General features: G+C 38.4%; 1 protein-coding gene across 1 annotated transcript; it reads left to right on the plus strand.

Annotated features, from left to right (window-relative positions):
* XPOT (exportin for tRNA) lies at positions 23–25594 on the plus strand. Its single transcript, XM_021385065.1, has 25 exons — positions 23–642; positions 3026–3162; positions 5029–5111; positions 5808–5864; positions 7426–7495; positions 8706–8924; positions 9529–9713; positions 10078–10246; positions 11602–11838; positions 12158–12196; positions 13278–13340; positions 14921–15045; positions 15910–16054; positions 16178–16297; positions 16459–16553; positions 17335–17404; positions 17849–18087; positions 18599–18884; positions 20513–20702; positions 21692–21808; positions 21894–22009; positions 22546–22593; positions 23240–23311; positions 24430–24486; positions 24997–25594. Exons 2-25 carry the CDS (start codon positions 3103–3105, stop codon positions 25021–25023), a joined length of 2889 nt encoding a protein of 962 aa, XP_021240740.1. The 5' UTR covers positions 23–642; positions 3026–3102; the 3' UTR covers positions 25024–25594.

Consider the following 25852-nt stretch of genomic DNA (forward strand, 5'->3'; position numbering starts at 1 on the left):
CCCTGAGCGGGGCTGGGCCTCTAGGCGGCGGCCGGGCCGCCCTCAATAGCGTGTCGGTGCCCCTAGGAACGCGGCCCCGTCCCGATCGCGTCCGTGCCTCCGGGCTCGCCGCTGCTTCCCGCGTACGCGGCGGGGAGGCGGCCCGGGGCCCTTTCTCACGTTATACTCAGAACGGGGTAACCGCGGTAACGGCGCTGGTGAGGCAGACGCCGAGCGCGGCGGCGGTACGGCCGCGGGCTGCCTCCACCGGTTGAGAGAGGGGGCACGGAGCCACGCTCCCGACTCCTAGGAAAGACACCCGCGGGCGCGTTGCAGCGCGTCGTTCGCCCTCCGCAGCGGGGGCGGGGCGGGACTACAGCTCCCAGGGGCCGCGGGGCGCGCCGGCCGCCAGGGCCATCCCGAGGTACCGCGGGGCACGCTGGGAGCTGTAGTCCCGCGCAGCGGCGGAGGGGCGGGGGCACCTTCCCTTCGCTTCCCGGACGCGCTAGTGCCGCGCCACCTCCCCCGGGCCGCCTTCTCCTCCTCCCGCCGCCAGCCGAGGCGGCGCGGCCTGCGCTGCCCGGCCCGCTCCCTATGCTCGTGGCGACATCGGAGCTGTGGGGCGGGAGCCGGCACCGCCGCGATGGAGGAGTGACCGGGAAGGTAACGGCGGGAGGGCGGGCGGGGTTGGGGCTCGGGCTCGCCGGCCGTTGGCAGGCGGGGGCCGCGTCGGCGTGGTGGCCGATGAGGTGGCGGCGGCCTCCGTCGGTCTGCCGGCCCGGCTGCGGGGAGCGCTCCGTCATGCCGCGGGGCTCCCGAGGCGGTCGACGCAGTCCCCGGTCCCGCGGAGCTCTGTCCCTGCGTGGCAGGGCCCCGCGGCATCGGCAGAGGAAAGGGGAAGGCTGGGAAACGGGGAGCCGCCGGCCGGCTCGGAGCGCCCGCCGCCACGGCCCGCGCCGTGCTCCCCGGAGAACTTTCTAGGCCATCGGAGAAGTTGTGGGAGCAGCCGTAATTGCGGCGCTGCTCGTACATATGTTAAGCCGACGTAAGGGCTTCGGGTCCTACGCGTGCCCGAGGCTTGCGGCAGACAGAGCAGGCATCAGAAAGGAGCGCGTAGGCTTCGAGAGAAACCTCGTCAAAGTAAAACAGCGTGGCTCTGGCTCTCCTTGTTTACACGACCTTGTAAATACTCCCAAATTATTGCTGTAAATGAGGCGCTTTAATCGCTAATTGTTCTGATGCTCATCACCTGTAGTGTGTGTTCTCAGCGTGCTGACGGCTCAGCCCTGCCTGCTCTCCAGTGCTGCAGGCTTCTGGCCGTTAATGCTGTTACACCGGGCCGTCCTCCTCCACCCGAGCTGTGACCGCGTTTATTCCTTTTTTCTTGTGTAACTTGTATAACTGATTGCCTTCCTAGAGGGCGAGTCAAGCTGAAGCTCTTAGTGCAGGTTACATGGGGGAAGATCAAATGTTGAATGTGCTCATGTAGCATGTGCAGGGGTAGCAGAGCTGGCTGGCTCTGCTTTGAGCTGAACATGTGAAGGAAGCACATCTCTGAGCCACGTTACTTTTAATAGCGAGGCTTGTCACCCATGTGTAGAAGGTTACTACTTGGGGGGCAGAGATTCTGGTGATAACCAGTGGGACAAATATGCCAAAAACAGGCTGGCATATGTTAAAACAATTTTACGTATGTAACTGCGGGCCAGACCCCATGTGAAAGAAGCCATACAAGAAAACACTTTATTGTTACAGTATTTTCAGGGTTTCTCTTTGTCTGACCTCTCTGGATGTTGGTTATGGAGGAAACAAGCTGGGGGTGCAGAGGGAGAAACATCGGGAGAGCAGCTTTAATCCCTGGAGGTTCTGACCCCAAGCGGGGTGGCTCAGTGTCGTCAGGCAGAGTGCAAAGCTTGCTTTGCCACGACTCATCGCTTTGTTCCAGACTTTCTGGTTCCTGTACTGCCACAACTCGCTTTATTTTTTTTTTCATTTTGTATGAACTTAATTTTCCTTACTGAACTGCCTTTCGTGACGCGTTTAGTTACAATTATTCTGTAATGAATTTTACAGAAATGTTTGCCTGATGCCGTGTTGATTGCTGGGCTTTCCCTTTCGGGCTTGCTTCCTCGGCTGTCACTGTGCCACCTTTCTTCCAGTGGGGGAGGGTGACTGGCAGCGCATGCACCAGGCACGCAATGCTGAGAAATCGGAAATTCTACCTGTAGGCAGTTTGAAACAGCAGTTCCTCTCCGTTTTGTCTCTTCCTCTTGTGTGCTTTCTTTCCCCTGCCTCCTACATGCTTATGTAACAAGGCCTTACTTCAGGCCTGTGCAACTCTTTTACCATGTGGGCATGCTTTGATGGCCTGGTGGATTTTTGTCCCCACTTGCTGTTTAACAGCATCCGTGTATTTAATGAAGATTTTTTTAATCAACTTTTTTTTTATCCAGAGAATTGCAGAACAGCCTGTAAAAACACCTGATCTTCAGAACACTTGTCCAGCCTCCTTGTTAGTTCTACACTGATGTTTCTAAATAGAAATCATCGCTAGTAAATTATCATTCATTTATAGGAACGGAAAACTTTGTTAACAGCTCAGTGTGATGTATTTTGTGGTTAATGTCTGATACTTCTCTAATGGATGTTTGCTTTAGAAGAAAGGCCTGGTAATGCTTTTGTTCCCATAGGGGAAGTACTTTTTAAATGGTTTTATAGCAGAATAGAGATGCATATTTTTGCTAAGCTGCTGTCCATCATTTAAGTAGCTGATCTATGCTTATGTCGTATCTTATTGAAACGTTCTTGGTGTGCTTGAAATTTGAGCTCAAACCTTTCCGTAGATCAGTATATATCAACTGCTCTGTTATTGAAAGTGGATGAAAGGACTTAGGATTCTGAGATCTGTATCAAAAATATGCATACTCATGTTTTGGTGCAGTACTTACAATGTGAGATTTGCGTGCAAAATTCTGTGGTTCTCACTGTCCTGCTTTTAATTGCTATTGTTGTGCTAAGCAAATAAAATTTGTTTTTCTATTTTCAGATGATCGTAGTTTCCACTCTAGAAGAAGTGGGCAAACCTGTTAGCAGGAGTAGGAAACGAAGAGTATAGCAATAGAGATGGATGAGCAAGCCCTTTTGGGGCTAAATCCAAATGCTGATGCAGACTTCAGACAAAGAGTATGTAATTAACTTGCTTATTTCTCTAATAATTTGGGGTGCTGCTTCAGTGAAAAAGCCTAGTAATTGCTTTCTTGATTGTTATCTGGAAATCCCTTGCGAAGAGTTTGTGGTGGCAGGTACCAGCTGTCATGTTGCAAGCATGTATCTAAGATGAAAGAGATGTTACCAGTTCATTGAATCTATGGTTAACTTGTATAGAATTTGTTTCTCTGGGCTCTGACTTTTCCACTCCTTTCAATTCTAGTCCTTGTTCAGCTCCTTAAGCCGGTTCCTGTAGGATGGAAATCAGCCATTGGAAATGCCGAGTTGCTCGTGATTTCCCTTTAATTTTTAGGTGGCTGTTAGGGGGTGGGGAGCAGGCTGATTTTTTTTGTCTGTTTATTTTGCTTTGTTGTTTTTATTTTGAATGGATTACCTGCCTTTAGAGCCTTTTAATGGAACACAAGTTTTTAAACAGCGGTAAAGCTTAGGGTAATTTAAAGTCATGGTAAGTAGGGACTTAAATGATATGAGAGATGCTCGCATGGAAAGGCATTACTACTCTTATAACTATTTAATGAGTGAATGCTTACTGCTTACTTATCAGATTGATTCATCAGATCAGATTAATGGAATGTGAAACCTTTCAGAAATGAGGATACAAGCATCTTCTTTGGGCGTTCATAAAACAAGCCCTGGAGTGTATAAGGAAGTTAAAAATGTAATTTGATGCATCCTGGCGTTGCTAAGCAGCCTGTTAAATATGTTTGTTGGGGATGCTTGTCCTTGAAAAGATGAGTATGGCTAAACTGTAATGTTTTGTCAAGAAGATGTCACTGTACATTCGAAGCTCACAGATTTATAGACCTTTTAACCATGCAATCTGCATACCTTTGAAATACTTTATGATGAAAGGTGACTAAGTTTTTACTCCTCATGCAAGAAATGACATTATCCTGCTTGACTTTATTAAAAATCAAACCTTAGCTAATTAAACTGTTCACTGTAAGGAAGTTAGTGCAAGCTACAGTGATTTCTTGTTTTAAGGGCTTAATTCAACTCTGAATAATTACTTTGGTGAATGTAAACAATCATGATAATTAAAAAAACCTCTTGAATTAAAAGTCTTTATAGTCTTAAAATGACATCAATCTAATCTGAGTTTCAAGAATTGTTTTACTGTTTTGTATAATGCACCACACTAAATTTTAAAGCAGTTATGTCAAGTTAACTGTTTTCAGAAGAGGCTTAGAAGAGCTGATAAGCAGCTTTGGTATCTAAAATTTGGCTGAAGTATACATTTCTTACCAGTCTGTAATGGATTCATAAACAGACGATTGTCAGCTGATCAATGAAAGATTGTGTTTGAACATTTTGTGGAATGTAGAATACAAGCAAAGTGCTGCAACAGAAACGAGTTGTTTTCAGTGAAAAAGTCTAAGTCCCTTGCTCTTTCGAATTTGTGGAGGGAGTTTATAACTTGGACTTGAATTTCCACCCTTGGAAGTTGTATTCAACACCCAAGTGAACAGGGCCCTGAACAAATTCCCTTAGCTGACCCTGCTTTGAGCAGGCAGTTTGAACTGGGCTATCACCAGAATTCACTTCCAGCTCCACTAGTTATGTGATTCTGACCTTTTAATATTCAAGTAACAAAATGTTAAGTGGAATTGAGTACCTGTAGCGCTTGGATTTGGAGAAACACTTGCATCATGTTAATGAGGGAGCCAAATAAAAACTTGGACGTTTCCGAATACTGTGTTTTTTGAAGAAGCGGTGTATCCAAGTGTGAATAAGATGTTTTGCTGTGTGCTTTGGGTTTTGTTTCGTTGGTATTTTCTGTGTCGGTCCTTTATCACATGAAACTTAATTGGATGCTTACAGGCGCTAGCCTACTTTGAGCAGCTGAAGATATCCCAGGATGCTTGGCAAGTCTGCGCAGAAGCATTAGCTCAGAGTATATACAGGTAATGTAAATAAGAATCATTGCTTGTTTTCATTAGTAATATAGACTTTATATGCAGTAAGCTCAGAAATAGTTCCTCACTCCCCATTCTCCTACAAAGTAAGCTATCCCATTGTTTTGTATGCAAAGATCATGTAGTCAACATTATTTTTGCTCAAAGTTGTATATTCACATCTCAAATAATAGGTTGTTGCTGTATTGTAGAATAGTGCAAGTTGGAAGGAAATTCAGGAGTGTGTATCTATCAAATAACAACAGTGATTTATGGTGAATACTTTTCTCTTTGGCAAATGATTTATCAAAGCTTCTCTGATTCCACTGCATAGTGTGTGGTGATTAACAAAACTATGAAATTTGAAAAACAACATTTTACCAAGATACACAATTTTTAGATTCTTTTTAAAGACATAATAGAATAGATATGGTAGTTTTGTACGCTCAGAACCAAACTCAGTGTATAATAAACTGGCAGATACAGAAAAAATGTTATAAGAGGGAATATCAGCATTAATTGCTCACTTTTATCAAGTGAATTGCTAAGAGTATTTGCCATTTTTGCTTAGCACTCTTTTCTAGTGTGCAGTAATTCTTTATTTGCCAAAGGCAATGCCTGGTTGTAATATCTGAGGATTTTTTTTTCATGACAGGGAAGTGTACCGTACTGCTACCTCTAATAGAATTTTCTTTTCTTTTCTAGCGATGATCACATCAAGTTCTTTTGCTTTCAAGTTCTGGAACATCAAGTTAAATTCAAGTTAGTAATCTTTCTTGATACCAACCTTGTAAATCTACGTTGATTTTTCCCTTTTTATCCTGCTTGCAAATAAAATTCCTGAATAAAAGTTCTTAGAACCCTTATTCTGCAAACCGTTACCTCAGTGTTGTTGATGAGCTTTAACTGAGTCCTTGGGACTTTCTTTTATTCCTTCTGCTTTTCCTGGAAGAGGAGTAGCTGGTGTTTGAGCAGTATGCTTTACTTAGCTAGTCCTAACAGCTGTGCATGGTGCAACACAGACCTGGTCACCAAGTATGGAATGAAACTTAGCACTTTCCTTCAAGCCTTACTCTACACTCCACTGATTTTTAGAGAAGAGTGTGTCCTGCACATAGCAGCCTTGCTCAGCACAGCATCCTGGACTTAGACAAAGCCCTATTCATGCAATAAGCGTGGCAGAGATGTTGTGATAAAGTAGTATTTTCACTGAGTAGTGTTTCTGTAGCATCGTAATTTTAGGAAAAAATAATTTAAAATAATGTAGGTTTCATTGCATGGAAATGTATTTGTTCCACAGTTTGGACTCCTTTGGTGTGAGCTTGAACATCATGGCAGAGGTGTCTGCCTCTTGGAATATCGTTACAACTGGTTGCAGTACACTGAATGTTTGCACCAGGCTGTAGATAGGAATAAGATGTATTTTGCAGCTGTGGTTCACAAATCCATACCTGAGCAAAAATTCAAGGCTTAGCTTTTTGAGATCGTGTTTATTCAGTTTTACATTGCTGTTCTCCTTTGTCTCCGTGTTCCATTTCTGTCATCTGCTTCTTACAGTAAGTTTTCTCTTGTTTTTCTGCTTCACATTTTTTGCTCTGTTTTTGGTGGGATTGCTTTTTTTTTCTTGTACTTATTTATTAAGTAACAGGAACATTGAAATCACATTCAATAGTTGTTCATTTCAGGGGTTGTACCAGGGCTATAGCACCTTGGAGAAGTAGTTGCAGGAAGTTTCTTCTCAACTTTTCTAGTCCTCAGATGGAATATGTGTGGGCAGTATTTGAGTTGAGCTGGTTAAAACATAAAATTCTGCCAAGGCTTTTGTATGTATCATGTAAAGTAGAATTCCTTGTTTGCTTTGTTTTTCTTGTTTTGACATACGTTTGATAGTAAATGCACTGTAGGGTCAGATCAGTGGAGTTTCCTTGTGATCTTCAAAGAGAGTAGTACTCAGAGTTTAGCATATACAAATGTACATCCTTCTCCCCATAGTTTATGGTCAAATGTGTGTTAATGTGGTCTTAAGTAAGTCCTGTCCTTATAGCAGGGCAGCCTTCCCTCGAAACTTCAGGCTACTTAGAGCAGGCACCAGTGCCTGGAAATGTAATTCATTAGTATGGGCAAAATGTTTTCCATCATTTTTATACATCTTTTTTTTTTTTCTTCAGAATTTTAGCGTGCAAACAGCTATGTAAATTCCTTTTTGTAGGAACCTTCCATTGACACTAATGTGCAACGTTGCTGTTAAATGAGTTTTTACTTTACTGAATGCTGCTCTTGTCAAGAAGCAGTCATATTTTGATGTCATTATGCTTTGTTTCAGATACTCTGAGCTTACTGAAGTCCAGCAGCAGTTAATTAGGGAAACGCTCATAACATGGCTGCAAGCCCAGGTAAGTATCTTTACAGTGGTTTTGCATGGCAGGCTGACATAATGCATTGAGTGCAGGCTAAATATTTAATCTGTCATTTGAGTTTAAAGATGGTTTCCCGAAGATGTGCATTATCTGATGGTGGAAAAACTTGTAGCATGCTAATCGTTATTAGAAATCCTTTAAATTGTTTGTTATAAGAAAGTCTGTGCTTGAAATTAATACTAAATATAAAACTCTTACATCAGATAATGATTGTGGTTTAATCAGTTGCACATGAAATAAGAAGCATTAAAAGTTTTCCTTTAGAGAAATATAATCTAGATTCCTGCTGTTCTTGAGTGCCTAGAATAGGAGTGGTAATTCTGTTTTTAAGACCCTCCTGGCCTAAATCCAGTTTACTTAGCAATATCTGCCAATAGTGGCTGGTATTTGTGTATGAATGGAAAAGATTATTTAAATCACCCCTCTGGTAAGGTTATGGTGGTGTATTGGCTACAGTACCTTGCAGTTACTGTAGCTGAACTTGTAGTAAAAGTTGGACCCAAGAGTTTGCAATATCCAGAACCATCAAGTGAACCGATGCAAGTCTTTGCCTCTTCCCGCCATGATCTAGCTATCATTCAAATCCTGTACTGCCAGTTAGGATACTTGCTTTGTTTGTAGAAGGTTGAAAATTAATAAATAGAATATGTTACAAGTTGAAAAAGAGCAGATTGTTGTGAAATGGATTACACTGTTTTTAATTTTTCCTGATGTCCCATTTCAGATGAATTTATGTAGAAGATGAGGGAGGGAGAGAGAAGGATTGATAGAGACAGATTTCCATTTTTCCCTAAAGAGATGAGATCTAGAAGAACTTCTTACTATTCTTACTAGCATCTAACTTAGGTAAAACTAGCTACATGACGACCATAATTTTTTTTCTCTAGAAGTTCTTGTTTACTTCAAATAACAAATTAAGAAATTTTATTTTAGTTTTTGAATAGCACAGTTAATATTTTTGTATTGAATGAAAGACTTAAGACTTAAGACCCAGAAAGAATGTTTTCCCTGCTTTGTTACAGTTTAGCTAAGTTTTCTTCAAAATCATTGGAAAGGTAAAGCTTTTCATTAGTCTCAGCCAGTAAGGGAGAGGAGAGGTACTACGCTAAGTACTGCAGAGATCAACAAGCATATATGATTTTCCTCTACTTAGGAATAAACAAATATAATATCTTGTTTCTACCAGATGCTGAATCCCCAGCCTGAGAAGACTTTTATTCGCAACAAAGCAGCGCAAGTCTTTGCATTGCTTTTTGTTACTGAATATCTCACAAAATGGCCCAAGTTTTTCTTTGATATTCTATCGGTAGTTGACCTTAATCCACGAGGCGTAGATATGTACCTCAGAATCCTGATGGCTGTTGATGCTGAGCTGGTAGACCGGGATGTTGTTCATACATCGGAGGCAAGTTATTATTTTGCATTAATATTTGTCTTAAAGTTCCAAAAAATTCTCTATTTCAATTACAGTAGAAGATTTGCAGAGGGGTTATTGTTTTTTTTTTTCCTATGGCAACTGTGCCTTAGAGTCATTAGAGGATTTAGATCCAAAGGCTGTATGTATGTTGTTTAATGCTTTTTATGCTTTCATACTTATCAGTTAATGCATTTTTTTGCTTGAAGAGCTAGCAAACAAAAACTAATGGGCTGAGTTAGCTGACTTAATGTTAGACCGACTCATTTCACAATGGTAATATCTTCTAGTGCATGTTTGAAGGAGTCCTAACATCAAAAATCCATTTAATTATGTAGAGAACTTTTTTCTCCCTTGCCTGCCTTTCTTCAGTGTTTGGGCATCATGGTAGGAAGAAAGGAGGAAAAGCTATGGTACTCTTTTTTTTTATCTTTCTTGCAAGAAAATAAAGATGCTCTTTCTGGGTTTTTGATTTGAGTTGTTTATCTTGTTAGGACAAGTCGTTTCTGGTAGTGGATATAAAAATGCTACTAGCTTGAAAAAAATGCTACTAGTGAATGACAAGATTGATTTATTGTTTTTGTTGTGTTGATAGGAGGCTCGTAGGAACACTTTATTAAAAGATACCATGAGGGAACAGTGCATTCCAAGTTTGGTGGAATCGTGGTACCAAATCTTACAAAACTATCAGTACAATAACTCGGAGTTGACATGTCAGTGCCTTGAAGTTGTTGGAGCTTATGTATCCTGGATAGATTTGAGCCTGATAGCCAATGAAAGGTACGGGTTTTTTGGTGGAATATTTGGGTGGGAGAGGAGGCAACAACAGCTTGATAGTGTGCTGCCTGTATTTCCGCAAAACTACATGAAAACTTCTCTTAGATTAGAGACTTTAATTACATATCAATATTTGAGACTTTTGTTTTAATAGAGTAATTGAATTTGCAAGCAAGCTGATATAATGACCAAAATAGACGCTGTACAGTTTGCTGTATTCACCTTAAAATGTACCACATCCTGGATCTAGTCAGTACAACAGACTTTATAATGATTTCTTTTTTTATAAGGCATTTTTAATTTTGCACATAAATAATACAAAGCTTCTGGCTGATGCTTTTAAGTATGAATTTCTTTTTTTCCAAAGGTTTATAAATATGCTGCTAGGTCACATGTCTGTGGAAGTTCTCCGGGAAGAAGCCTGTGATTGTTTGTTTGAAATTGTAAATAAGGGAATGGACCCAATTGATAAAACAAAATTGGTGGAATCGTTATGTCAAGTGTTACAGTCTGCTGGCCTCTTCAGTATTGATCAGGTTTGTAAATTGATTTTACAATAGCAATGAGTCATAGGTTTCAAACAGTTCTTAAACAAGCAGATTACAGAAACTGTGAAAAAAAGTCCACAGATATAGGGAGAATTAGCTGTGCTTCTCCATCAGTGTTAAACACTTGCACTTTTCTCGTACTCATATTAACAGGTGGTTGTTAATACTCATTTCTGAAAGAGTGGTCAGGCACTGGAATGGGCTGCCCAGGGAGGTGGTTGAGTCGCCGTCCCTGGAGGTGTTCAAGAAACATTTAGATATGGTGTTGAGGGACATGGTTTAGTGGGGTTATTGGTGGTAGGTGGATGGTTGGACTGGATGATCTTGTAGGTCTTTTCCAACCTAGCTAATTCTATGATTCTATGATTCTGTTTAAACCACAAATTATTGCATTTTGTGTGTCTTCAGCATGAGGGTATTCTGGAACTCCTGAAGTGTGTTTTACATACCATTTATGCTGTTTTGTTCCCATGTATCCTTCTTTTGGAATTACTCTGCAACAGGTATTGTAGCCAAAGTATTTTAGCCAAGAGAGAGTTTTTTAGGGTGAGACAGGAGACGTGCTTTCTTAAGGTCACATATATTGTTATGCTTGCCTGCAGCAGCAAACACAAGTCTTGAAATGCTTATCTGGGAGCTGGAAAAATATACCTACTAACTAAACGCACGTTCCCTGTGCAGTAGCAGTGCTTAAGGAAGAGCAGTTTGCTATGTGCTGTGAAGGAAGAGGAACCTAGTCCTTATGAAGCTGTAGTTCTTGGATTGCAAGGCAGTTATCTCTTTATTGTGAAGTCGTCATCAAATGTATGTTCCTACTGGGAGGCCAGAGGTGTGTAATCATCAATTCAGGAGTTGTTTCTCTAAAAATCTTATCGCAGTCTCTAAGAGACTTGTTATTCCTCTGCTTTAGTATGGTTCTGACAGAGAGCAAACCATTTTTTGAGATGACTGGTCTAGCAGTATTTCCCCATTCTCATCAATGCATTTTTGTGAAGGCAAGCCATAAATATCGAATGATCACTCACTTTTACAGGCAGTACTGGTGAAGTTGCTAATATTTTAAACTTGTCCCATAAAATGCTAATCTGCAGAGATGGAACATGGAACAAGCTGCTGTTGCATAATGGAGAATGCATAATGCCAGCTCCCTAGCATAGCTTCGCTTTTTCTTTCTCTGATCTCTGGGGAACAACAACAAAAAAAGATAATTGTACTTTCCATCTAGGAGACAAATGTTGGTATTACTTCTACTGTATACTAAGCATGAGTAACACCATCTGTAAGTTCATGCTGTGTAGACCTGAGTTCTGGTGGTGTTTTTAATCAGGTATGTTTTCTTACAGGAAGATGACGTGGATTTTCTGGCCAGATTTTCTAAGCTGGTCAATGGGATGGGTCAAGCATTAATAGCTAGTTGGACTAAACTGATAAAAAGTGGTGATATGAAGAGTGCTCAAGATGCTCTGCAAGCAATTGAAGCAAAAGTGTCCCTAATGTTGCAACTGCTAATTCATGAAGATGATGACATCTCGTCTAATATCATTGGCTTTTGTTATGACTACCTTCACATCTTGAAACAGGTAAGTATGTCTGACTTCAGTTTAACATTTTTTGATATATTATTTGCTTTGTTTTGTGGTAATATATAAAGCTAATACTTTGTGTAAGCTGCCTTCCAAAATAGTCTTTTGACTAATTAGTATTCGGTATTTTCACTGTCTGTGGGTGTACTGCTCATAGGGTTTTGTTGAGAAATCTGTAGAAACTGAGTTAAATCCTGCATTAAGTGGAAAAGAGGCTTGCTTCATATGGCTGTTAAAAAGTAAACCTTTTTATTGCTATTAGACAGTAAGAAAGAAGTTATTATACAAGTAATAACACTTGAAATTTCTTTTATAGCTTTCTGCACTTTCAGACCAACAAAAAGCTAATGTAGAAGTAAGTATTAACTTTGTTTTTGCTAAGGATTCTTATTGACATTTTATCAGAACTTTTCATTTTGCTGAACATACTTTAACCAAGACAGAAGATGTTATCTCCTGAAGCTTTGCATTTTTATTAACACCTTCCCTAATTCCAAAGACTTGGAAGGAATATTGGGAAGGGTTGTCATAAAATGAACATAAGTAAAACTTAGAAAAGAAGCTGCTGCTCAAACGTGACACTTAAGATGAGCAGCTACATGCTAAGTATTATATGAAGCTATGCATTAAGCTTAAGTTTATAAGCTTAATTTTATGCATTAAGCATTAAGATAATTAAATATGTTTGTGTCCGGTTTTGGAAGTAGTAAACTTTGTATCTTCTGTTCAAATCAAATTACTAGCGCAGCACACTTAAGACACTTAAAATTTGAATGTATTGCTATCTAGAAATAGAAATCTCTGACTGTGTTGAGCTTGCTTTACTACTGAACTTCCTATTATAATTATTTCTTAACTTTACTGGGCACATCTTGAGGATTTCTTTTTGACTGAGAAACAGTCATACAAACCTTTCTTCTTTCATTCAATTCATAAAAAGAAAATGTTTGGAAACATCTTTTGCTGAGCCAGTTTAGCTAGCTAAACTGGGAAAAAAGAAAAAAAAAACTCAAAACCCACAACCACTTTGAAGATGCTGAGCTACTAGAGAAATAATTTTATGGGTAAGCTGACCTACCTCTATGAAATATAATCTCAAACAACCTGTTTAGCTTCCTCTGCCTTGTGCCGTCATCTTTAACTGTTCCTTTTAGTGTGAACTGAACAGCACAGGTTAGAAGCAGGAAGTAAAGCCAGATAATACTGCTAGATGGAGGGCTCAAAGTCATTAGTGCTGTATATCTGGAATTGCATGTGTATAGTTTGGATAGATATAGTTTCAATATGCACTGTTAATTCTTCAAAACTTCTGAAAATGGGATTTAAATGTTTACGAATATTTTAACGTTTGCCGTAATGTTTCCTTTTCTGAGGGATTTTGACAGTTGCTTCTTATTGCTTGTCTGCTTCTACACTTACAGTTCTGTTTATCTTAGGCAATCATGTTGGCTGTTATGAAGAAGTTGACATACGATGAAGAATATAATTTTGAAAATGAGGTACTGTATGAATAAATAGACAAATGCAACTTGAATTGCACATTGTAAGTGCAACTTGAATTGCACATTGTAAGTGCAACTTGAATTGCACATTGTAAAACTTTCTCACGCTTTAAAAATTCATATTTTTCTTAGGATAAGGATTTGAATGTTGGGAGCTACTGTCTGTAGACTGAAATATTTCCTGTGTGGAAAGCTTTTGTTTTATTTAAACCTGAGGGCATGTCTTCATAGGACAAAGCGACATAGGAAAAGGATATACAAGCAGTTTAGTTAACAGAATAACTCTGTCTGCATTTGCACAGAGCTGTTTCTAGGCAGATATGACTGTGCTGTTAGCTAAGCATAGCTGTTGAGCTGACTTATTCAGTGTGAGTTTGCATATTTCTGCTGTCATGCAAAAACATTTCTGAAACGTAATCTGAGAAACATTTAAGAAATACTGCTTGACCTATTTTAGATGGAAGAGGTCAAACTTCTGCAAAAATAAGCTAAAAGAGGAGGATGGTCTTTGATTTCTTTCTTCCTCTTGCATCTCTGCCCGCCAGCTGTAATGGTTGAATGTGTTAGGCAATTCTGCTCTGGGCTATTCGGAGAGCTGTGGTCTTAGAGGTGAACTTGGACTATACGTAGTACGTGTTAAATGCTTCTGTCAGATGAATTTTAAAAATCAGCTAGATGCTTAGAAGCAACATCTTCATGAGGAATGAGTCAATTTTCAAGAACTGAATCAAAAAGGCTTTTCTAAGCGCATTCTCTTTCTTATTCATAGTCCACTCCAAAAGTAATGCCTTCTACTTATTTCTATGGAAACTACAACAGATACAAAGAGCACAATAATGTTATTTGATAGAGCAAATTCTCAGCTACAAAACACTATTTTTACACAGTCACCACCATTAGCTCTGCGTCTTCACCAGCAATGAACAAGAGCCTGCATGCTCCTCTCATCAGAATCTTCATAGCTGACCAGAATGTGGCTTGTCTTTCATTTCACTGTCACCACTGCTGAAACACACCACCCCTTGCCTCACTGTGCTCGCATCCACTCTTTGGTCTCCATAAACGTTCAGCAAGCATCACTGAATGCCTATGCATGCCATTTTTTTTATGCATGGAGGAATTCAGTGGCACAGCTTTGCTTCCTACGCACTTCCATGTCTGATACCATTGTGTCAGCCTGCCCCTCTGCTGCCATTTGTCACAGGGCAAGAACATGAAATGGATATTGGTGGGAAGGTTCAACCTCTACTGCTGTACTACCAACATCCGCCTCTGATGTCGTGGGCCGCATAATAAAATAGGAGGCATTACTTTTGGAGCTACTCTCATACTTCTGGTTAGTTTTCAGCTTGGAAAGCCTTTTTACAGTGTTTCTGGACTCATTGTGATGGATCCCAACATATTGCAACCAGGCAATAAAGGAGCTAGCTGCTACACTGCGAGGGTATTATTGAATTTTCCAAACATGATGTATTATTCTTTTATATACATATTTTTGTTTGGGGTTCAACTGCCTAAAATGATTCTGGATGTATTTAAGGATGAAAATGTGTTTCATTGATGTGAATGTTTTGTAGGGTGAAGATGAAGCAATGTTTGTGGAGTACAGAAAACAGTTGAAACTGTTGCTGGACAGACTTGCTCAGGTCTCACCAGAGTTACTGTTGGCATCTGTCCGCAGAGTTTTTAACACTACACTTCAGTAAGTTTTTTGGTTTTTTAAACTTGTTTACATGAAAACAATTGCCTTTGCTTTCTTGCCTTTCTTTCTGTCAGGCTTTGCACAAACAGGCAAAGCCTATTGATAAAATAAGCTGGTAATAACTGTAGTAGTATGACTTTTTATAGCTTCGTGATAAAAATCTTACCCCGTTACTTAGGAAGAGGCTTTCTTTTTGCAACCTTAAATGGTAGCTAGTTTGGTTTTTTTTCTTCTGGAGGTGTCTCTTCATCTTTGTCACTTGCCTGCACAACGGCCATTTGGACAAGTGTTAGCTTTTCACCACCAGGAAATGTTAACAAGATGCGGAAAGTTATTTCATGTATTATTGTTAGCAGAAAAAAAATAGGTTGGATACAAAAAAGGAAGAGCAGTGAAGATTTTTTTTTTTTTCTTCTTACAAAAAGAACAGAAGCAACCCTGAAAACTATGCATGTGAATAAAGTAGGTGCCTGACTAGGAGGTTGGCTGTGTTTATACCAACAGAAAGCTAATATTGCCAGTGCCTTCCTTGTGCCTTGCTTTTTAGTGTGCCCCCTTTTTAAGTGACAGTAAATGACTTGTCAACACATCGAAGTAGATGGTTTTGTACCTAAATAAGCACTTGGAGAAATCTGTAGCTTTCAAGTTGAAATTGGTAAAAGAAAATCAATAGCACTCTGACGGAGAGGTGGTATGTCTTTGGATAAGATCTTCAGGAGCATCCTGAAATACAGCATTTATTTTCTTTGCTGAATTCTACTCATTTGTACTATACGTCTGAATATTCAAAAGAAAATACTAACATGGTAGGACTGTGATTATTTCATAATCTGTAGTGACTAACAGGATCTCCTCATTCTTTAGGAACTGGCAAACTACACGATTTATGGAAGTAGAAGTCGCGATAAGGTTGTTGTATATGTTGGCTGAGGCTCTTCCTGTGTCTCATGGTGCTCACTTCTCTGGTGATGTTACAAAAGCTACAGCTTTGCAAGACATGATGAGAACGGTAAGCAGGTGTTACTTGGGAACTATTTGAAAATGGCTTATGTTAATTACCAGCATTTCAAGTGCGTTGTGGTTTGGTGTTACAAATGGCTAAAGTACTAACTTGCTAATGCTTTTCTTGTAGCTAGTGACTTCTGGTGTTAGTGCCTATCAACATACATCAGTGACCCTGGAATTCTTTGAAACAGTGGTTAGATATGAAAAATTCTTTGCTGTTGAACCTCAGCACATTCCAACTGTTCTAGTAAGTTTCATCTCATTTACATATTCAATTAGATAAGTCTGGATATGTTGTTTAGGTTTAAGAACTTATTTTCTGAAGGTCACTAAAGAAGTTGGTTTTCTTTAATTGTTGGATGATTAGCTTTCACCCCTTGGTTAGACTGAAATACTTTCTGGTTGCAGATGGCATTTTTAGATCACCGTGGTCTTCGCCATTCAAGTCCAAAAGTACGAAGTCGAACAGCTTACCTTTTTTCCAGATTTGTCAAGTCTCTTAAGTGAGTAAAACACATATTCATATGGTGCAGAAGGCATATGTACAGTAAATTCAGTGTGTCTTTGAAACAGGCAGAGTTGTAAATGGACTGCTGTGAAGTAATACAACAAACTAGTGCTCTTACAGAGTTGTCCTGCTCTTTAGTACCAAGGTAGTAGGGGAAATGTTCGCCATAGAATACATCTTGAATGCATCTTCTTAGCTTATTTTGACTAGATGTTAAATCTGATCAACTGTATAAATATCTGCCTTGCTTTTCCTCTGTAAGTACAGTTGAGAGTGAGTGGACTTGAAGACTCCCAAGTGTAATTTCCCCGTATCTGACCAAATTCTGAGTATTTACAGTATTTATACTGATGGAGTTTATTCAGGCTGTTACAGCCCTTCAAATAGTCCCGTCTTCTTGGTCTAATTTAACAGGGATGTCTGAATGTTGAAGCAGGAGAAGCTCTAAGGTGGTGCAGATTTCAGAAGGATCATATTTCTTAATTAAGGAAAATACTTTACTCAGAAAAGTGATTCTATTTATGCATTTTTAAAAGAATTAGAGAAATAAATGTTTATTTTCCACTCTGCTGTGTATCTATTTCTCCCACCACAAACAACATATGCATAACACAGACTTGTCTACAACAGTGTTCTGATACTTTAAGGGATGTTCTGTACTGAGCAGGAAGTTTAATGTCAAGATTTACAACTTAAGGAAAATGCCAGCAATTTTGCAAAAACAAGAAAAAAAAACCCACTTCTACATAGTGTTTTGTTCTTGTATTTTACTTCAGTAAGCAAATGAATCCCTTTATTGAAGATGTTCTGAATAGAATACAAGATCTACTGGAACTCTCTCCTCCTGTGAGTATTAACAGCGGTTTTCTGTAATAAATAAGACTTGTGCTTATTCATCAGTGTGCCCAAATAGTCACTGAATTGTGAGCTTAGTACACAAACATTTAAACACAAATAATTGTCTTGATTTTTTTTTTTAATGTGAGATCACTTGTTTATATTTGTGCCTAACTTCTAATAATTTTGCTTATTTAGGTTTCTGTGTGTATAGGTTAAAGAGAGATTTATAGAAGGCTTTTTGAAATGTATAAAAATACTTGTTCCTTCAACAGTGTTTTACCATCTACTTAGTAATGCTACTTGGGCAGGAAGAGAATAAAAGTATTGTAACTGTATTATAAAGGTAAAATAAAAGATTAAAGAAAAAGTAATGATTTCAACTTCTTTTTGTCAGAAGATGACTTTGATAGAAGACACTTAGTGAATTATGCCTGTTATCTTCCATTTTAGGAAAATGGTTACCAAGCTCTGTTAAGCAGTGATGATCAACTTTTCATTTATGAAACAGCCGGAGTATTAATAGTTAACAGTGAATACTCTGCAGAAAGAAAACAAGCTCTAATGAGGAATTTGTTGACTCCACTGATGGAGAAGTTCAAGGTATTGTTAGAAAAACTGATGATGGCACAAGATGAGGACAGACAGATGGCACTGGCTGACTGCCTCAATCATGCTGTCGGGTTTGCTAGGTAGGTATTGTACAGTGTCTCTATGTGTGTTTCTGATTGGAGTAAAATGGGGCTTATTTTAAAGAATTTAAATGGAAGAACTTATTGGGAGGAGAGGCTGAGCATCTATCTGTGCTTTACTGACCTAGAAAATCCCTAGTGGTTGTAGAATTTCAAAGTCCCCTTTAAAAAAAAAAAAAAAAAGGCTGCTGAGGATATAGATGCAGAGAATAGTGAGCAACTTTATAATGAATCAGAATCTATGCCCTTCCTCGCTAAACAGCTTCCTCAAAGAATTGTCTGGAGCTGTTCTGATGATACGTTGTTTGTGATAGGTTAGAATTTAATTCTCAAAAGTTGCCAAAGCATAGCTACTTCTTACCAGATAATTGCTACTTCTGTTGTTTGGCTCCCATTTCACAAAATACAATGTTCTAGTTAAGTGTCTGGGCTTTAAGCATTCATTGTTCTCCGTGTTATTGCTTCTCCATTATACTGAGTTTATATAAAACTTGGTGCGTTGTTTTTACAGCCGAACCAGCAAGGCTTTCAGCAATAAGCAGACTGTAAAACAATGTGGCTGCTCTGAGGTATATCTGGACTGCTTAAAGACATTTTTGCCAGCTCTCAGTTGTCCATTACAAAAGGAAGTTCTGAGAAGTGGTGTCCGCACTTTCCTTCACCGTATGATTATTTGTCTAGAGGAAGAAGTTCTTCCATTCATACCTTCTGCCTCCGAACACATGCTCAAAGATTGTGAAGCAAAAGATCTTCAAGAATTCATTCCTCTTATAAACCAAATAACAGCTAAATTTAAGGTATGATGTTGCATAGGATTTTAAAGCTCAAAGTATTGCTGAGTAGCTATTTTTTTTGGAAGCAGAGAAGAGGTTGTATGTCAGAACTGTACCTCTGTGTGGACTCACAGTACTGGAAAGAGTGTTTTTCCTTGATTAATCTTGGAATTCTGTTGTTTCTAAATTTTCAGGTTTAATATTTGAAAATGAAATGTTACTTGCAGCACAAAAATATTAAGTTTTTACAATTTACAAGATCTTGTTGGAATGCTGTTGCACTTAAATGTATACTGAGGCATAATGCGTCATTGTTCAAAATAGATGGAAAATACTGAGGTTTTGAAAGAGAGACGTAAGGTGAGGATCAAGCAGAGGTTGTTGAGGTGCTGCTTTTGAGAGTTTCCCACTCCAAATTTCAAGCATTTCAAATGCAAAGCCAATAAAGTAGGTTAGTTACTTAATACATTACTTGTGATTCGTTCCTTAGCATTACCGCAAGAATACTGCACAGTCACAAATATGTAGGTTGCTCTGAAAGTAATGCCTTCTATTTATTTCCATGGAAACTACAACAGATACAAAGAGCATACTAGCATATTTGATAGAGCAAATTCTCAGTTACAAAACACTGTTCTTCAATGTAGTTAGCACCATTAGCTCTGCATTTTCGCCAGCAAAGAGCCTGCACGCTGCGCTTGTCAAAATCTGCATGGCCATCCAGAACACGGCTTTTCTTTCATGTCGCTACTGCTGAAACACACCACCCACCACCTCACTGTCCTCGTATCCATTGCTCAGTCTCCATAAATGTTCAACAAGAGTCAATGAATGCCAGCGTATCCCATTTTTTCCACATGGAGGAATTCAGTGATACACCTTTGCTCCATAAGCACTTCCGTGTCAGATGCCATCCTGTCAGACTGCCCCTCTGCTGCTGTCTGCCACATGGCAACAACATGTAGCAGGATATTGGTGGGAAGGTTCAACCTCTACTGCCGTACCACCAACAATCACCTCCAATGGTGTGGGCCAACATAATAAAATAGAAAGCATTACTTTTGGAGCAGTCCTCGTGGCGTAGGAAGTAGTTGCTGCATAAAAGATCAGAAAGCCCTATAAATAGGCTTAAATAAGTCTTTATGCAGAATGGAAAAATTTTAATTACTTTTAGAAAGGAGAAATGTGTTTTGTAAGCAGTAAAACAGAACCATAATACACTTGTATCGATCTGGTATGTGGACCTTTGGAATACACATCTACAGAGTAGGTGGGGAAGGAATTTTTGAAAAAATGAGGTATTTGAGAGGTGAGGTAGGAAGACTTCTGTTACTGTAGTCCTTTTCACAAGTTGCACTACAAGCACTTCATGATAATTAAAAGTAGTGCCAGGTGAAGAAAATCTTAAAAAAAAAAATAGAAGAAAAAAACCCACCAAGACTTGAGGAATACAGTGTTCAAGTGTAATGCTTCACTTTTTATGGCACTGCACTGCTTTTATTACAACATGTTGAAATAAATATTCTTCCTCAAGGTGAGCTTCATTAGGCTCACCTTGAAAGGGAGGAACTGGAAATTAAAACTTCATGGTTTGTTACAAGTGTTCAGTTTCTGTAACTGCTTGAGCTCATACCTTCTTCCAATCTCCACAGACACAGGTTTCACCTTTTCTGCAACAGATGTTTATGCCACTACTTCATGCTATTTTTGAGGTGTTGCTTCTTCCAGCAGAAGACAACGACCAGTCTGCTGCTTTAGAAAAACAAATGTTACGGAGGAGTTACTTTGCTTTTCTCCAGACAGTAACTGGCAGTGGAATGAGTGAAGTCATAGCTAATCAAGGTGAGTAATTCAGTTTCTCAAAGGATGTCACCATGGTTGTTCTCATTTAAGATTTGTCCGCTAAAATGATTAACCTAATTCCAGCCATGTAATATTAATTATGTTAAGATCAGTCCGTTCTATAAAAATCTACATGCAACCCAAACCGTTCTGTGATTCTATGACTGAAATACAGTACTACACTTACCTGTTTAAGGAAGAATTTGGGCTTGTAAAATCCAGACAGAGTAGACGTATTCTTTTTCTTGATTGTGCCTCATGTATCATCATGCATCATTGTATTTGACTGATGAATCAGAGATCATATAATATTTTCAAGTAGAAAAGCATTTAAAAATAGGTGTCTGTGTTTAAACTGCTGGGCAAGGCCATTTTCAGCTCCCAGTTTCCATTCTGTGTTGCTCATTTTTTAAGATAAACATCAATGACTTCTATGATTTTTTTTTTTTACTCTCACCTTATCTTAACAACTATACTAAAATGCGTCATGTGACTCATTACATTTACCAGGCTTTCCTAAATGCAAATCAGCACTTTTCATAACAGGAATTAAAAGTCAAAAGTCTTAATTTTGTGATTTTTTTTTACTGAATAATTCTCTTAGTCTGTATTCCACAAAGATGGCCAGGGATTTGAAAATCTTCATGGTGACTTGTGGGGAAGGTAGAGCTCAGACATACTCTCCACATCCTAAAATGCTGGTAATACTTGTGGGAAAGGAAAGGGTGGTGTTAAGAAGTAGTAAGAGGTTTCTTAAAAGAGGCATCTTGGTAGTTATAATAGGCCAGGAAATTTTAAAGAAATCAAGTAGAAATAAGCAAACTTCTATGATGCTTTTATGAAGTGTGATAAAAATATATTTTAATGTATTGAAAGTGAACTACTTGGGTGCTGCCGAGTTTTTAACTAGCTCTGCCAAAAGTAGTGCAAGACTACAGGAACTCTTAGGTTGCAGGTTTGAATGACGAGTTCACTTTAATGTGTTGAAGGTGCGGAGAATGTGGAGCGTGTGTTGTTCACTGTCATCCAAGGAGCAGTGGATTACCCAGATCCTATTGCACAGAAGACTTGTTTTATTATTCTTTCTAAGCTGGTGGAGCTTTGGGGTAAGACTGTCTTTCCGTAATTCCCTTGCAGCTGCTACTGACTGTGAAGCACAGGTAGAACATGGAATGTTATTTCTCTTTTCAGGAGGTAAAGATGGACCAGTAGGTTTTGCAGACTTTGTCTACAAGCACATTGTCCCCGCGTGTTTCTTAGCACCTTTGAAGCAAACGTTTGACTTAGCAGATGCCCAGACAGTATTGGTATGTATTACCATTGTTTTTTTGTTGTTTTGTTGTTGTTCTTGCTGTCATTGCCATGTGGCAGATTCAGAAGAAAAAGGGGAAAATGAAATGGCCCCTTGACATTAAAGGTTGTCTCGTCTTAGAAAGAAAATATCTTATGGTTTTTTAATGGGGTAGCTGAATAGCTTGTTCTTAGATGTTGTGGTGCTATATTCTGTAGTTCACCGATGCTCAAAATCAAGCTAGAGAATTGCAGGTTTGAGTATTTGATGCTGACCTGCGTTGCTTATGAACTAATATTCAGTGAAAGCAAACAAGCACAGATAGCTGTTCCTTGGTTTGTCTGGGTTTAGCTGCAACAGGTGCTTTTTTGGTTAAAGGGGAACAAAAACTGAAAGGAAATGCTGAGGCTGACCTAGCATTGGGTGAGGAAGAAGGAGAGAGAACAGTGGCATGAACTAGCCCTTGTTTTGGGACTTATTTTAGGATCTTTGGGTGGAAATACTTAACCAGTATACTAATTGAACAATCTAATGTTATGCGTTATATTACAGGCTTTATCAGAATGTGCAGTGACATTAAAGACAATTCATCTCAAAAGGGTAAGCTTCATAATACTTAGCAGGGAGTAACTCTTGCAGGTTTCTTTCTAATGCTTTTATCTGTTTCTAGAAATCAGATATTTTCTAAGATTCATTACCATTCTACTTTCCTATAGCTGAATAGGATGGCAATAATGCTTTGTTAGAAACAGAGAATTAAGTAGTTCTACTTCTTGATAATTTACTGCAAAATATTGACTCCTAAATTGACGGAGAAAAACCTGATCACTTCACTGTTAGTGTTTAACTGATCAATTAGCTTTCCTCTACTTCTTAATGTACTACTTCAGCTAACATGAAAAAGCAATTAAAGATGTACGATAGAGCCCTTCTGAAAAATATAAGGTTATTTTTCAGATTTTGAGACATGTATGGAAAAAATGAATTTTTCATTGGCTAATGACTAAAGAACTACAGCATACTTCAGTTTTAATGGAAAGCCAAGTAGCTTCTATGTTTGTGTTACTGCACTCTTCAACTTGCTGGCTAATTTCTCTCTCTGAAATGTATCGTATCTAAACAAAAAATCTGAGAAGTATAGAAGATCTGTCTTAAAACTCTTGTGTACCATACAATACACGGCTATGACTTGCCATAAATGTGTACAAAACTATGCTTGAACAAATTGTGTGCTGCTTTTCTTTAGGGTCCTGAGTGCATTCAGTATCTTCAGCAAGAGTATTTGCCTTCTTTGCAAGTAGCTCCTGAGATAATTCAGGTAGGAATTCCGGAAAGAACATTTGGAAAACTGCTAACATGCAGAAATTTTAAATGGGAACAAAATGCATACCGATAAAACTGTTTTACTATCCCTCAGTAAAAATTATTCCGATATTACATATTGGACTAGGATTAATTTAGCATAAAGCGTGAAGTTATTGCAAGAGTACCTTGCAAAAAAGAATGTATCCAAGTCTTCTTTATATTTAATACAATTAATTTTTAACTTGAGTATCAGAAGTACCAGAGTATTAGAATACTTATAACAACTTAAAAGTAAAAGATGAAGAATGTTGAACGTATTAGAACAGTGAAGATAAAGGCCATATTCATTGCTAAGCCACAGCACTAGCCCTGCTGTCAAAATAATATACAACATCAAAATAGGTGGGGTTTTTACGTGTTTATTTTGAAGTAGTTGACAGTGTAAGAGGGCTCTCAAAAGAGAAGCTTTGCACTTGACCGTTGTCTCAACATTTATCATTAGTAGCTACATGGTAACCATTGCCATGAAGAAATTATTAGCTCTACATTTGACAATTTACAATTTTCATTGCAATTAATTTGGAGATGATAGTAATTGGGCTTGCTTTTTTAAGTTTTGATTACAGTTGTCTCCTGAACTGTAAAACTTTCTGGTGGCATTAAATATATATAGGGATCAAGTATTATCTGTTGCTTGCCCCAGTGCTGTTTTCTAGTCTAGGACTATAATTTTTTTGAAAGTAACAGAAGTGTTGTACTGTAACCCACAGTCACAGTGTGTGTGTGTGATACTATTTAGGTTTGCCTGAAGTATTCATGTATTCATTTCCAAGACACTGAAAGTTACTAGAAAAGTTAAAAGTTTGAAAGCTCCTTGACTGCACTCCTCCTAGGTAGTCTTGCTTCTGTCTATTTGTCTAGAAGTGAACTTGATGTCCTGGATTTGAAAACACACATTCTGGGGTGAGAAGAGCTGTGTTTTAATTTTAATTTTTATTTTTTTTACTATAACATGCTTTTCCTTGGTTGAAAATACAAACTAAGATCAATAGCTGTATATACAAAGTAATCTATATGCTCCTAATGTATTTGAGGTTCTCTTGTGCTTCATTTAGTTATTGTTTCTTACAGGAATTCTGTCAAGCACTTCAGCAGCCTGATGCTAAAGTTTTTAAGAATTACTTAAAGGTAAAGATTTTTTTTCATTAAATCACTTTTAATTCCATTTGAACAGTGACACATAATTCAGTCAAGGAAGTGACCTGAAGTAAAATTGAAATATAGAATGCTCTAACATGAGACTCAGCTGATAAATAAGCTTTTAGCTATAGGGAATCTCCAAGTAATATAAACAGTTACATGGAAAGAAGGAGCAGTAACAACAAAAGCCCTACGTCTGTAGAATTGCACATATGCTTTCCACCCTGCCATTTCTTCAGTAGCTTGGTATTCTTGTGGCTTGTGTTGCTTTTTAGTTGAAATAACAACAAAAAAAAGTGCTGTAATTAAAGTGAATGTGTAAGAAGGCTTCATTTTTGGGGACGTGAATTTAATCAAATAGCACAAGGCACATCCTTGAAACTCTTGGTTCAATGTGTTAAAGAAGAAAGTGAGCTCTGACAAACCATGTTACACCTCAACCATTCCATGTCTTAAATTCATGTTTCTTTTTTTTTTTTTAATAATATATTTTAACAGGTGTTCTTCCAGAGAGCAAAGCCCTAAGGAAAGGACTGGAATCTCACGTATCTGTTTCCATAATCAAGAACTCTGGTTGTTAATTTATAAAAGATGCTAACTCTTGTGCCATTCAAACTGGTTTTGTTCTTAAAAAGCGTTGCTTTGTGCTCACATCAGTACATATTTTAGCCTTTGCATAAAAAAAAAAAAAAAGAAAAATGCAAATACAGTACCCCACTTCTGTGTCTCAAACATGAAGGTATGTTACAACATGAAAAATTGCCCGTATCCCTACACAACACTTCTATTATGTATAAGATGATTTAAGCTTATGCTGTAACATGTATGGCAATAAAATGACACTTATTTTTTGAAATTAAATATAAAATTCCCTCAGACCATAGAAATGGTTATTAACATATGTACATTTTTGATACTGAGTAAAATGTTTTCATAAGACATAAAATTCATCTGTTCATGTATGGTGACATGAAAATAAAACAATCAAAGTCATTTTTGTAGATAGTCATTTCATTGAAGTTGTCTTAATGATAAAATATATATATATACCTCCTATAAAACAGATTGGTTTAATAAATGATTTCATTTAAAAGTAGCATCTGGTTCTATCTTTTGTTTTTATAAAAAATAAAATTTTATTCAGTGAAATATTAAGGCTCTTTGAATCATTTTGGTTCAATCTTTAAAAGCTACACCATTTAAGTTTTTGGCTATTACTTTTAAATAGAAATTGGCAATTTTACTGATGCTTGGAAAATAAGTTGTATTAGTCTTGCATGGGGAAGATGCTGGCAGAAGGAAGAATTGCTTTCATGAAAACAGGAGGGTTGCTCCAAAAGTAATGCCTCCTATT

The sequence above is a fragment of the Numida meleagris genome, chromosome 1, assembly GCF_002078875.1.
Source record: "Numida meleagris isolate 19003 breed g44 Domestic line chromosome 1, NumMel1.0, whole genome shotgun sequence".
NCBI lineage: Eukaryota > Metazoa > Chordata > Aves > Galliformes > Numididae > Numida > Numida meleagris.

What these genes read in the sequence shown, in the direction of transcription:
- XPOT (XM_021385065.1), top strand. Translation starts at nt 3,103, where the DNA reads ATGGATGAGCAAGCCCTTTTGGGGCTAAATCCAAATGCTGATGCAGAC. An exon ending in ACCTTCACATCTTGAAACAG is followed by an intron (nt 11,839 to 12,157) that starts GTAAGTATGTCT and finishes TTTCTTTTATAG; the next exon opens with CTTTCTGCACTTTCAGACCA. An exon ending in AGATTTGTCAAGTCTCTTAA is followed by an intron (nt 16,554 to 17,334) that starts GTGAGTAAAACA and finishes ATTTTACTTCAG; the next exon opens with TAAGCAAATGAATCCCTTTA.